This window comes from Erpetoichthys calabaricus, chromosome 2 (genome assembly GCF_900747795.2).
Source record: "Erpetoichthys calabaricus chromosome 2, fErpCal1.3, whole genome shotgun sequence".
In the NCBI taxonomy this organism is placed as follows: Eukaryota; Metazoa; Chordata; class Cladistia; order Polypteriformes; family Polypteridae; genus Erpetoichthys; species Erpetoichthys calabaricus.
The window spans coordinates 348,972,477-348,985,758 of NC_041395.2; the positions used below are offsets into that span (position 1 = coordinate 348,972,477).

At 46.7% G+C, this 13,282-nt stretch overlaps 1 protein-coding gene across 1 annotated transcript in view; it reads right to left on the minus strand.

Annotated features, from left to right (window-relative positions):
* LOC114647408 (uncharacterized) overlaps positions 1-5,352 on the minus strand; it is a 62,845-nt gene extending 57,493 nt beyond the window's left edge. Inside the window, exons 1-2 of the mRNA XM_051923500.1 lie at positions 5,255-5,352; positions 4,322-4,423 (exon numbers count right to left, since the gene is read on the minus strand). Coding sequence (XP_051779460.1) covers positions 4,322-4,409 — 88 coding nt within the window. The 5' untranslated portion in view covers positions 4,410-4,423; positions 5,255-5,352. The remainder of the gene's footprint in view (positions 1-4,321; positions 4,424-5,254) is intronic.
* Between the last annotated feature and the right edge of the window lie 7,930 nt (positions 5,353-13,282).

Below are 13,282 nucleotides of genomic sequence, written 5' to 3' on the forward strand. Positions count from 1 at the left end.
AGCGAGCCCTCTCCCTCGTTCTCTCTCTGTCTCTCTGGTGCGTGTGTGTGTGTCTCTCGTGTGTGTGTGTGTGTGTGTCTGTCTGTCGCGCTCTCTCTCTCTCTCGCTTGCAGTGGGTGCTGAAAAACTCTCCTTATATTCGAGTATATACGGTAGCACTTTTCTCACTACTCAAAGCGCTCTCCACACTGGGAGGACCCGGGTATCTCCTTACTGCAAAGCAGCAGCACTACCACTGTGCCACCTTTTTTTTTTTTTTCCTGCCCTGACAGTTAACCAAGTGACAGATAATTGAGGCGCTACTGTACTGAATCAGTACGAGGGACGTTCAAAAGGTTTCCGCACTTTCATATTTTTGTTGGCAACGGTGAGGATGAGAGGGAGGAGTAGTAATTGGGCATTAAAAAGTTGGTACGACGCTGGGAAAACCACATCACAAGTGAAGGTGACTATGTAGAAAAGTGTCATTTGTTTATGAAACTCTATAATAAACAGAGTTAAATAAAATAAAGTGTGCTAACTTTTTGAACATCCCTCATACATATAAAGATACAGAAACACACAGAAAAAAGTCAAAGTCTATGGCCAGAAACTGCAAATCTGTTAAAGAGAAACAAATCAATAAACACCAATCAAAAAGAGACCACCTTTGATTCATCCACAAAACTCAGATGACCAGGGAGGACAGGAGACAAACTCTCAACCCACCACGATGACAACGTCAGTGCCGCGTATGTCCAGGTGACAACCACTGAAGATGGCGGCGGGAAAGCCAGCCCAACATTTACAGCCATCCTAACACAGAATCCTATGGGGGCAAAGCAGCAATGAAAATGGATTGTGTGACACCAAAGGACTACAGCAGGATGGACACTGCCACAACAAGGGATCAGGAAAACGTGTTAAAACGTCACCATGAAGCCCAATCACAGCACGATGACACCTTCCTGGCTTAAGCATCGATAAAAGACACTGCTCAACAGCTACCTCGGTGTCCGATTATACCCTGAACAGCCTGTGCCTCTCGCCCCCATTTAATGGAGTGACACTTGTTGCTATAACAGCCCAGTTTTAAATGGAAGGCCACTCTAAGTCTTTGGGCATCACCACAGGACTAAGAGAAGGTGAAAACGTGAAACTCAACTCACAGCAAAGAGCACAGAATTTGAAATCTGCTGTTTGACCTTTTGATGTGTTAAATGAAACAAAACAAACCGAATGGGAGGAGGACACCCTGGACACTGTTGTGGACAAGAGGATGGGGACAACACTGGACGTCTCCCCTCCAAGAGGTGCTCTCTGTTAACAGTCTCATTCCACCACGGTGTGCTAAGAACTGCCTCCGGGGGTCTTATCTGCCCACTGCTATCAGGCAATTCAAAGCTTCCACCCGGTGCACTCATTAAGTATATTGATCGATCGATCGATTAAATAATAATAATGCATTTCATTTATATAGCGCCTTTCCCATGCTCAAGGCACAGGTTTAAGAAAGAGAGGCAGTGTATACAGTATATAGCATTGTACAAACCAGATAAAGAAGAGTAAGATAGTAAATTCAGAAAAATAAAGCCTAAGACAACAAAATTGATGGTCTACCACACACACACACACACACACACACACACACACACACACACACACACACACACACACACACACACAGGTTACATGAGCAACTTGACGTAGAGGTAAACTGAGAGAAGGGTAATAAAGTCAGGTAGAGCTAAAAGCCTTCCTGAACACAGACAGGTGTTACATGGGTGACTCCTTGGCCTGGTCCAGCCACTCGGGTCCCCAACAATGAGGATCCTACGAGCTGATCACCCTCGGGGAAATGCGCCACATGGCCGTAGTGCCGTAACTGACGCTCCCTCACAATGCAGGTCATGTGCCTCATTGAGGACTCCATGAGCAACACAAAGTCAAACCAACGGGACCCAAGGATTCTCTGGAGAGACACAGGAGTCCAGTCTTCGTCTCAGGTCACTGGATAGTGTCCACGTCTCACAGACGGAGCACCAGGACTCTAAAGACTTGGCCCTTCGTCCTTTAACAGAGATATCGGGAGCGCCACATACCCCTGCCCAGCGACCTCATGACCCCCCCATGCTCTCCCAATTCGTCTACTGACTTCATAGGAAGAGTCACCAGAGTCACATGAATGTCACTGTCGAGGTCAGTAAACCTCTCGACAAGGTCGACACTCTCTTCGCAGACAGACACACTGCTGATGGCTGTGCCCAAGAGGTCATTAAAGGTCTGGATCTTTGGGTTTTTATCAGGACACTCAGACTCCCGAACGCCCCGATCTGAGCCTCCATTGACTCTGCGAAGATCACAGCATCGTCAATAAAGTCACGATCAGTGAACCTTTCTTCACTAATTGATGCCCTACAGCCGCTGGACCCCATGACCTTGCCCAACACCCAGTCCATACAAGCACTGAACAGAGTAGGAGCAGAACACATCGCTGACAAACCGCAGAATCAACTGGGAAAAACACAGAGGTCCTGCCTCCACTCTGCACAGCACTCACAGTACCAGTGGACAGGCTGGCCATGATATCCAGCGAACCCTCAGGACGTCCCACAGGGCAGCTTCATCAACTGAGTCGAGCGCTTTACGAAAATCGACAAAGGCTGCCAAGAAACTCTGCTAATATTCGCGTTTGCACTCCATGAGAACCCTCAGTGCCAGGATGCGATCGATGGCAGACATCTTAAGCGTAATAGCAAACTGTTCCAGTCGCTGGTAGGTGAGCAAGTGATCACAGATCCCATTGAGGATGACCCGAGCGAGGACCTTACCCGGCACCGAGAGCAGTGTTATCCCCCTGTAGTTGCTGCAATCCAGGCGATCACCCTTCCCATTCCAGATAGGGACGACAAGTCCCATTTTCCAGTCAGTTGGGATGATGCCAGTCTCCCAAATGGAAGCAAAGATTGCTTGCAATGCCAGGAGGACAGCCTTACCACCAGCCTGGAGAAGTTCACCCTGGATACCACAGATCCCTGCAGCCTTTCCTCCCGTCAGCTGGTTCACAACCTGTGCCATCTCAGTGAGACTGGGGGGTTCACAGCTAATTGGAGGATCAGCCTCAAAAACCGTGGACCCAGAGATATCCAACGTCCTCGCCAGAGGATCAGCTTTGAACAACTGCTCACAGTAGCCAGCCCAGCGGGTCACAACTGCAGTGTCATCTGTAAGGTGTCTAATGTCACTCCTTTCTTGCACTCTTGAGCCCCTTAAATGTCGTCATACACATCCATCTCCTCACTCTGTCATAAATGTCTGATTGATGGAGGGCTGCTGAGATGGCCGTCCTTCTGACAGGTTTTCAAATCTTAGCAGATGATGACCAAAGCTTTGTTAGAGTGCCTACTGGGTTCTTGGTCACCTCTCTGACCAAAGCCTTTCTTCCTAGATGGCCAACTGTAGGAAAAGTTCAAATATCTTGCACTCCACAATTCTTGAGGCCACAGATCCCAAGCTTGTTTTCCCTTCTGGCCAGGACATGTACCTCACCACTCTATAACCCTGGAGGTCTTTGGAGAGCTCCTTGGACTTCAAGGCTTGGTTTCGGTCCTCTCATGCAATGTGAACTGTGGCACCTTCTTAACACATGTACCTGTGTGTGTCTTTCTAAATGATGTCCCGTCAAGTCAATGTGCCACATGTGGACTCCACTCAAATTCTGGACATGTGTCAAGGATGCTCCGGAGCACACTATGGAGGTTCACAGCAAAGGAAGTCAATACTTCTAGAAATGGAAGACGTCAGTTTTTGATTTTTTAATGAATTTGCAAAGCTTTCAAAAAAAAAAAAACAAACACGCTTACACTATGTCTTTACGGCTTATTGGGTGGAAATTGAAACACTGAAATGACAAATGTGTCCATTTTAAATTAAAATAATGTGCAGAAGGTAAAGAAATCCGGAATGTTCTCTGAATCCACTGCATACGTGGTGCATGCTAAGTAAATACACTTTGCACTCATTTAATTTTTCAGCCATTGCATTTTTGTCAGCTGCTAACCTGACTATTGCTAAGATGGCTGACCCTGCACTCTGACCCCCAAAGATCATGCGAAAAGACAATATCCACTCTGGGATTAACAAAGTATATGACAAAATAAACAACACTGCTCCGAGGCGACATGCAAGTACAAATTTCATGGGACTGAGCGTCACTTTAACTGGATGTTAACTTGGAGCAGCGTAGCAGCTTTTACCTAAACAAGCCACACATAAGGACAGAAGGGGCTCCGCACATTCAGAGGACTGGCCTTCTTAATTCTCATAGCTGGGTGCTAATTACCTTTTGCTCCATTTTTCTTGGAAGGCAACCTTCTGTCAAGAAGCTGAAGTTCTACGAGATCCGTGCTCCATGTTTCTATTGATTCCATAGTTTGCTCCCCTCCTGGAAAACAAAGGCATTTTTATGAAAGGAGTCTTTACATAACACAGAACCCAGCAATACAACAGACACACTCACACTCACACTCACACAGCGACCGCCTGAAGTGCACACACACTCGGGATAAAATGCAGAACAAAAAGCAGACAATTACATTAGGAGAAGGTAAGGTTGAAAACCAATGAAGAAATATGCAAAGTGAGAATTAAAAAAAAGGCTTTTACAGGATGGCGTGGGGTCCTCGAGACTCTCACTTTCAGTTGTCACGACTTCAAGAAGCACCTGAGCGATTAAAACCCCCAGCAGCAATCAAAAGACCCCAGGAATGCCATCATCAGCTGGTGCCTCTCACTGCACTCAAATGTACCACGAAAAGTGGCACGATGGGCGAGCCCCGACTGACTACGTGCCAGAGATGAGGCAAGAAACTCCAAGCCTCCCAACTTACGTAAAGGGCTCTCCACAGCTGGCACAGCAGGGCTGCCCACCCGGGCTCTCACAACGCGCACCTCTTGGCGTGATACTGACAAGTCCTCCGCCCCTTCCCTCGCCCACCTCCTCCGAAATGTGGCACAAGCACACCCGAAATACAAAAGGGGACACTCGGCTCGGCTCGGCTCGGCTCGGCTCAGCTGCGCGGAGGTAACACGAAGGCGCGAGACGCGCTCTGCATTCAAACCGCGTGGCCAATTTGCAAGGAGGCGTCGTTTCCTTTCTCTAAATGTCTCAGAGCACCAAGAGTACCCGAGCTGTGAATGGAAAGAGTATCGCCATCCCGCAGGAACAAAAACACAAAACCCAAAAAGGCAACAGACTACAATGAAAAGCACAAACCCCGTCCGCGTCTGCTCCGCACATCTCTCCAGGCAGAGAGGAGGGTAGCGCTGCACGCCGCGAGCAGGCGGATTGCGTCATTGGTGCGACTCGCAAGGCATGCTGGTCAATGTAGTCTTTTACCGCCGCGTTGATGAGGTTGAACTGCAGGTAACGAAAAATCAGTCCATCCGTTTTCCTAGCCCGCTTATCAAGGCCAGCGTCGCGAGTTGGGGCAGCAGGAGTGGTTTGGGGAAAAAAAAGGTGTATACTGTGTGTCTTTTTGTAAGTGGAAAAAACACTTTAAATACATTAAAAAGCTGGTTAACATTTCCCTTCTAGTGTAACGGTCAAATATCACGATTACAATTTGCTTTTTAAGTAAATTCGATATGTACAGTACAGAATAGAACTTGTGTGTTAGGTTCATTTAATAATGTCAGTTGGTCCCGTGTGAGGGAGTGTGTCCCGACTTACTATTAAAACTGCCGCAAAAATCTGAGGCGCCTCCATGACCATTTAGATGGATTAAAGTGAGTCAGAAAATTGAATTGGGTCATTTGTACAATCGATAGATAGGTAGAGATAGATGTGAAAGGCACTATATGATGAATAAATAGAGCATAATGCATTAGTCCCTATATAAAGTTAAATGCCTAATAATAATAAGAAGAATATTAATAATAATGCCTGAATTAGCCTAAACTGACCTAATCCAAGGTAATCATATAAATTGTGATGATTTACTTCATGAGGTAGAACTGCATAATAAACCTGAAACGTTGTGTCAAATATTTGAAATAGGAAAATATGTGCTTCGGTTTATATTTTTTAAGTCTAAATATTTTCGATTGTAATAAAAAAAAATAGAAATAACCTCATTTTCGTAATCAATGACCTTAAAATGGTCTAAAACGACCCCGCATATGCTTAGGTTTTAAATTTGTCATTTTGAACCTTCTGGGATCGGCTCTTAAAGGGCAAGGACCACCAATAAAGAATCAAATATTAAAAATGTGACCAAATTCGTGATCAGCAGCCTCGGAATAGCCTCCATTACTGATCCCCGTTTTGTAAAACCCCTCGTATATCCCATTAGGGCAGGGGGTTTCAATCCCAGGCGTTGGTGTGCCTTGTTTGCGCTTTCATTCATCAAAGACACTTTTAATTACATTGTAGATCGGAGGTCCTCAATTACAGTCCCGGAGGTCCGCCATGGCTGCAGGTTTTCACTTTAACCAGTTTCTTAATTAGAACTCTTTTATTTACTACTAAAGTAATACGCTTTTTGAGCTTAATTTTAGCTCTCTTGCCTGTTACCATTCAGAACCCTTAATTGCCTATTTGAGATTGTAGCAGCTGCATTTAACTTTTAATTGTCGCCTGTTTTCTTCATCAGACATCAGTTAATAACGAGATGCAGAAAACCAATAAACCAGCAGCTCTCCAACTCACGTGCTTATCATGAAGTGTCTGTGATGGGAAATGAAAGAGAGGGGAATTGGAAGGACCGCTAAGTTTAAATCTGTTCTGGTCCACAAAACACTTGGATAAAGTTCTCAGTGAAGGAAGCTCTACAGTGCAATTAGAATTTCTCTTGGTTGAATGCAAGCATTAACAAGCTGAATCAGTGGTTCTCAACCTGTGGGGCGGGCCACCCTAGAGGGGCGCGAAGATGTGAAAAAAAAGAAAACATGAATCGAAAATATGAAAAATCCATCTATTGAAACCAAAACAAATTAACTTAAACTACATTCTGATACTAGAAAAATAAATAGAGAGTTCGATAAATTTCGATAAAAGTTAAGTAGGTATAATAAAATATGCATCTATGATATATCATTAATTAAAAAAGAACAAATTGGTATTAGTGGGCTCCTTTCAAAAAAACGTTAGGGGCGGGGGGGGGGGGGCGATTAAAACTGTTATGAAAACTCAGGTCGCAAATACTTAAAGGTTGAGAAACGCTGAGCTAAATAGTACAATACCATCCATCCATCCATCCATTTTCTAACCCGCTGAATCCGAACACAGGGTCACAGGGGTCTGCTGGAGCCAATCCCAGCCATCACAGGGCACAAGGCAGGAACCAATCCTGGGCAGGGTGCCAACCCACCGCAGGACACACACAAACACACCCACACACCAAGCACACACTAGGGCCAATTTAGAATCGCCAATCTACCTAACCTGCATGTCTTTGGACTGTGGGAGGAAACCCACGCAGACACGGGGAGAACATGCAAACTCCACGCAGGGAGGACCCGGGAAGCGAACCCGGGTCCCCAGGTCACCCAACTGCGAGGCAGCAGCGCTACCCGCTGCGCCACAATACCAAGTTTCATTATCAGCCTGGACTGTGGTTGGAATAAAAACCTGCAGGGACTGCAGCCCTCCAGGACTGTGATTGAGGACCCCTGCATTAGGGGGTCGGTTGATGCACAAGTACTCGTTCTTCTGTCATTCGCCGCCTATTGCTTTACTCTTTATCATAAGGGTGTATTTTTTTTTGCACAGAAATGACCTAAAATTAAACTCGACGTCTCGAATAAGCAGTCGTGTTGAACGGTATTTCAGATGTGGATTATTTTCGTGTACCGGTGAGTCAGGAATGGCCTGACAAACAACACTGAGGTGACTTCAACGCGTTCAGAAGAAATTCATATGGACACGATGAATAATAATAATAATATGCGAATCGCGCAAGACCGAGACACTCGCACGCACGCACGCGCATCACTGCATGCGTCTCCACAGCGCCATCTAGCGGAGCGCCTCGTAAGTTAAGTGCGCTGGGTACAGAATCAAAATGAATGTAACAGACGCACAACACTAGAACTGAAAGTCTGCGGGAGCAAGATTATATTTAGGATTTACCTTAATGTCATTTAATGGCAGTACCTACTAATTCCTGTGCCAGTTTCCCATCAAGGCAGACAAAGTCCCGTCTAGCTGTCTGAACTATTATGGCACTGACAGTCCAACTTCCAGACCTCCGTTTAAAGTAAGGGGAGAATCAAAAAAAGTGACGTGAAAAAAGTGAACTGCTCACGTCCAGTAAAGAGATCCTTGATCGATTTCTTAGCAGTGGACACCAGCAGACATTTTCTGGAGTGCTACTGTTTGGGGCGCTATATTTCATTAGACACCTGTGTCTGCTCTTTTCCCTATCGCTGGATCAGAAATTCTTACCAGATAATATTTTAGAAGTGAGCAAACATTTTTGTTTTCTTCATACCACCCCATCCCTTCCATCTACCCTGCCTAGTATTTATTTTATGTACTTTCTAGATTTTCTGCATGGTGCCAATCAGCCGATGCCCACGTTCTTGCGGCTCTTTTTGTCCAACGGTGCTGACTCAGAAATTCTAAATTATACAAACGGCAACGGGCAAACTCCTCGAGTTAGTTCAGTAAGCCGGGCAGCCATTCGGTTCAAACGCCAGGTGAGAGTTAGCGATCGTGCTCCATGCTGTCAAAGTTCTTTAAACAACACAACAACATTCATTTATATAACACATTTTCATACAAATAGTGTAGCTTAAAGTGCGCGTAAATTAAAAAACGCAGGGGCGCTATAAAATCAAAGAGGGAGCATTACGAGACGGAGGTCGACTCACCTGTTCTATCAGTCCGTGATGGACGCTTCAGTCGAGGCAGGTGAGCTCGGAGGAAGACTCAATCGACCGCCGATAATGAAATCAGAGGAGGTGTCCATGGGGAGCAATTAGTCAGCCGACTCGTCGGCAGTGAAGCGGGGCGTCCACGCAGGTAACAACATCCTAACGGGACCCGAAGAGTCAGATGAGCAGCCGGCCGTCCCTCGACAGCCACGTCACGTCACGTCACGTCACGGTGGAGGTCCCCGCCTGGTGGCTCATTGGGATTAACCAGTAGGGCAGACCCTCGCAAAGCCCTTCAAAGAAAATCCTGTCCATGCGATGGCGTTTTTGGGACCAGAATACAGAATCAGAACATCAGAACAAGATGATGGGCGGGTTTAGGGACGGGTGACACGGGCAGACTCCCGGTGCGACATCTTGTCAAAATTCAGAAAGGTGATCCCCTCCCATTAGGGGCGCCGTTTGCGAAAGTTAAGGGGCGCGCACTCCGTAAAATCAGAGGGGCGCGCGCAACAGTCACAGATAGGGACTCCAGTCCCCAGGTCGTCAGTGACGTGCGGTGAGCTTCATGGCTGGTGACTCCTTCAGAGTCCGCTTAACAAATAGATGAACCCCAAAGAGTCTCTTATTGACTATTCAGTTGGCACATTGCCTGCTGGTTATGTTTCATATCTCATCTCATTATTTGCACACACACAAGTAAGGCGCATATTTGGCTAACAAAGAACGTCACATTTATAACGGCGACAGACAGAGAGAGAGACCGAGCGGAGAGAGCGCATTTGCTCCTCACCCTCCATGTGTTCTCAGTTCGCCGTTGAAATTTCCACAATTCAGACTCATTCAATACAAATGAACGTATAGAGTCAAGTCAAGTCAAGTTGGGCAGCGTGCACTTGTACACCCACTGCGACGAAACAGCTCGGGATCCCGGATGGCAACCCCCCCAGGCAGACACGTGACCCTCTATCTGCCACAGCCAGGTATTACATGGGCGACCCCTTGGCCACTCGGGTCTCCAACAATGAGGATCTTACGAGCTGGATCACCCTCGGGGACACGTGCCACATGGCCGTAGTGCCGTAACTGCCACTCCCTCACAATGCAGGTCATGTGCCTCATTCGGGACTCCATGAGCAACACAAAGTCAAACCAGCGGTATTGTCCGGAGAGACACGGTACCAAAGGAGTCCAGTCTTCGTCTCAGGTCACTGGAAAGCGTCCATATCTCACAACCATATAGCAAGACAGGAGGCCGCAGGACTCTAAAGACTTCGTCCTTTTGCATAGATCTGGGAGCGCCACACACCCCTGCCCGGCGACCTCATGACCCCCCATGCTCTCCCGAGAGTCACCGGAGTCACATGGATGTCACTGCCAAGGCAAGTAAACCTGTCGATGAGGAGGTCGTCACTCTCTCCGCAGACAGACACACTGCTGATGGCCGTGCACCGAGAGGTCACTAAAGGCCTGGCTCTTTGTTTTTTTTATCAGGACCCTCGCCAGCCCAGACCCTCAGATTCCTCGCTCAGTCTCTCGAGACCCCCGATCAGAGCCTCCATTGACTCCGCAAAGATCACAGCATCGTCAGCAAAGTCAAGATCAGTGAATTTGTCTTCACCAACTGATGCCCCCCCAGCCGCTGGACCCCACGACCCTGCCCAACAACACCCAGTCCGTACAAGCATACAAGCCAGGGCCGGATTTTCCTATAGGCTAACTAGGCTTCAGCTTAGGGCCTCAAGATCAAGAGGGGCCTACATTCAAATTGTTAGCAAAATGTTATTATCTCTCATGTAATTTACAAACTTAAAAATGGAAGGTGAAAGGGCCTCATAAGTGGAATAGCCTAGGGCCTCTTTTCATATAAATCCGGCCCTGATACAAGCACTGTACAAAAAACGGATTTCAATTTTAACCTTAATTGAAATATTTAATTGTTTTTAAAAGCTTTTAATTCTGATGCTTTAATCAATTTTAATAGAGACTGTTCAACAAAAAGAAAAACAAAAAAAAAAATTTTATTTAAGGTTAAAGTTTAGTTTTTAAATATCTGATTATTTTTTATAGTCTGATTTAAAAAAAAATCTTATTCTACATTTTTTTTAAATTGAAAACCGTTGAGGGTCTTACCTTTATTTGTAAATGAAGTCCATGCGTCTGTCCTTCTCCACGAAAATCTCCGTCACATTCTTGTAAAAAAGTCCTTATTATTTTCCTTTAGTTTTAAAAATCTTAATCCTCCATTTTGTCAGTCAGTCGGTACAAAAAATAAAAATAAACGGCCCGCTGCAGTGCACGTGACTTTCTGATGTCGCTAACTTATCGGCGCCTCTGCGCAGAAGAACAGCAGACACGGGCACCTGTCAGGCTCACATGCGCCCCCTTCAGGACGGCTCGGTACTGCCTGCCTCGCCTTGTGCCTTCTCACTGCGGTTTTGTGTCCGATCATCGAGACTAAATATATCAGAGACAATTCATAAAGATATTAGCCAGACTGTGGAAAGTCAGGTGTGTAATAAACGTGTCTGCAAACCGTATATTGGCGACATACCGAGAGACAGCGACAGGCTCGTGCCAATGGCAGGCATCAACCCCGTGGGTGTGTGAGGAGAGCGCAGTCCGAGGGGAGGTGAGACTCGTCACTGCCGCACCTCGCGTTTCTCTCCTTTTATTTGAACAGGAAATGAGCGAATTCAGCGGTTTGAACTATAAAAATGATTGGAATCACACTGAAAACAAATTTATAGCACAGACCAGTGGGCACATTTATTTTATGTTATCATTATTTGTTCTGGGCGGCACGGTGGCGCAGTGGGTAGCGCTGCTGCCTCGCAGTTGGGAGACCTGGGGACCTGGGTTCACTTCCCGGGTCCTCCCTGCGTGGAGTTTGCATGTTCTCCCCGTGTCTGCGTGGGTTTCCTCCCACAGTCCAAAGACATACTGGTTAGGTGGATTGGCGATTCTAAATTGGCCCTAGTGTGTGCTGGGTGTGTTTGTGTGTGTCCTGCGGTGGGTTGGCACCCTGCCCAGGATTGGTTCCCTGCCTTGTGCCCTGTGTTGGCTGGGATTGGCTCCAGTAGACCCCCATGACCCTGTGTTCGGATTCAGCGGGTTGGAAAATGGATGGATGGATGGATGGTTCTTTTACTTTTTATGATGACACCTCATCTGACCTCACATCCCTGCCGGTCATCGAAGTCTAGTAATACCGCTGCGGACTCCCCCCGTCGTCAAAGTCTAATACTGATACCGACACCGAGGGGCGCCGTCCCACCCTTCAGCACTCTTAAGGCCTCCAAATGGGCTTTTGGACCGACGCTATATACAAGTGTAGACTTCCTAGTCGTTTAAATGGAGTCGCCTCACTGAGCAGGCCTGCACCGCTTTTTACCAAAGTTGGAAAGTTCAGTCAACTTTCAAGTCACCAGAAGTCAATCAGACAGGGGATGGCGCCGCCGCTGTGTCTCCATTAGCATCTGCTGAAACACAGCCAAGGAGTTTTATAGGCTCAGTGAAGGGTCAGGCCACATTACACGACTTTGTGCTGATGGCACCAGGAAAGGAGGAAGTGGAGAAGATCTTTGAGCCAGAAGATAGAGGACTGAAGATAAATAGGAGAAGAGAGAATAGGTGAGGCTTAATGATGATCAGATATGAAGTGGACAGTGGAGAAGTTTCAATAGCCGAGGATCAGTGGTGGCCCAAGATGGGGAATTAGAAATACGGATAACCCAGAAAGAGAGCGGTGTGGATGGAACAACTGAAGAAGGTCTCAGGAGTTTTGTGTGATCCAAGAAGTAAGAGGAAGGTTAAACATAAAGTGGGTGGTAAGACCAGCAATGGAGGCTGGAGCTGAGACGTGGGCAGCAGAAAACATCAGATGAGAAATGGGGATGGAAAAAGAAGGACAGAAGAAGAAATGAGAACAGATGTGGACTGGAGAAGCTCGGATAATAAAAGACAGAAATTGTCCTACAGAGATGTGGCTGCCAGTTGAGTCAGTAATGTGCTGCATGCCAGAATGACAATGACACGATTCTGGACAGTTTTTCCCAGCTGAAGACTCACCACTTCAGGTTAGCACACCCTGACTAGAGCTGCTGATTAACTGTGCAGACTGCATCTCTGTTGTTAGTCATTAGCACTAAAACATCAGTAACATGGCAGTTAGAATTTGATACCAACTCAAATGTGCCACTTGGTGCCACTGCCCACCTGCCTAAGGAAAAGTCATCTCTGATTATAAGAAACTCGGGTAGGAGGGTCCTTTCATCTGATTGGCTAGCCCAGCGCTGACTCAGCTGTGAAATGGCCAATAGAGGGAGGCAGCTTGATGGCCGAGGTCTCCAGGACTCTGAACCAATCGGACTCCTCTGATGTGACATCATCTACTGTTGTATTCTGCTCCGCACTTGTCATATTT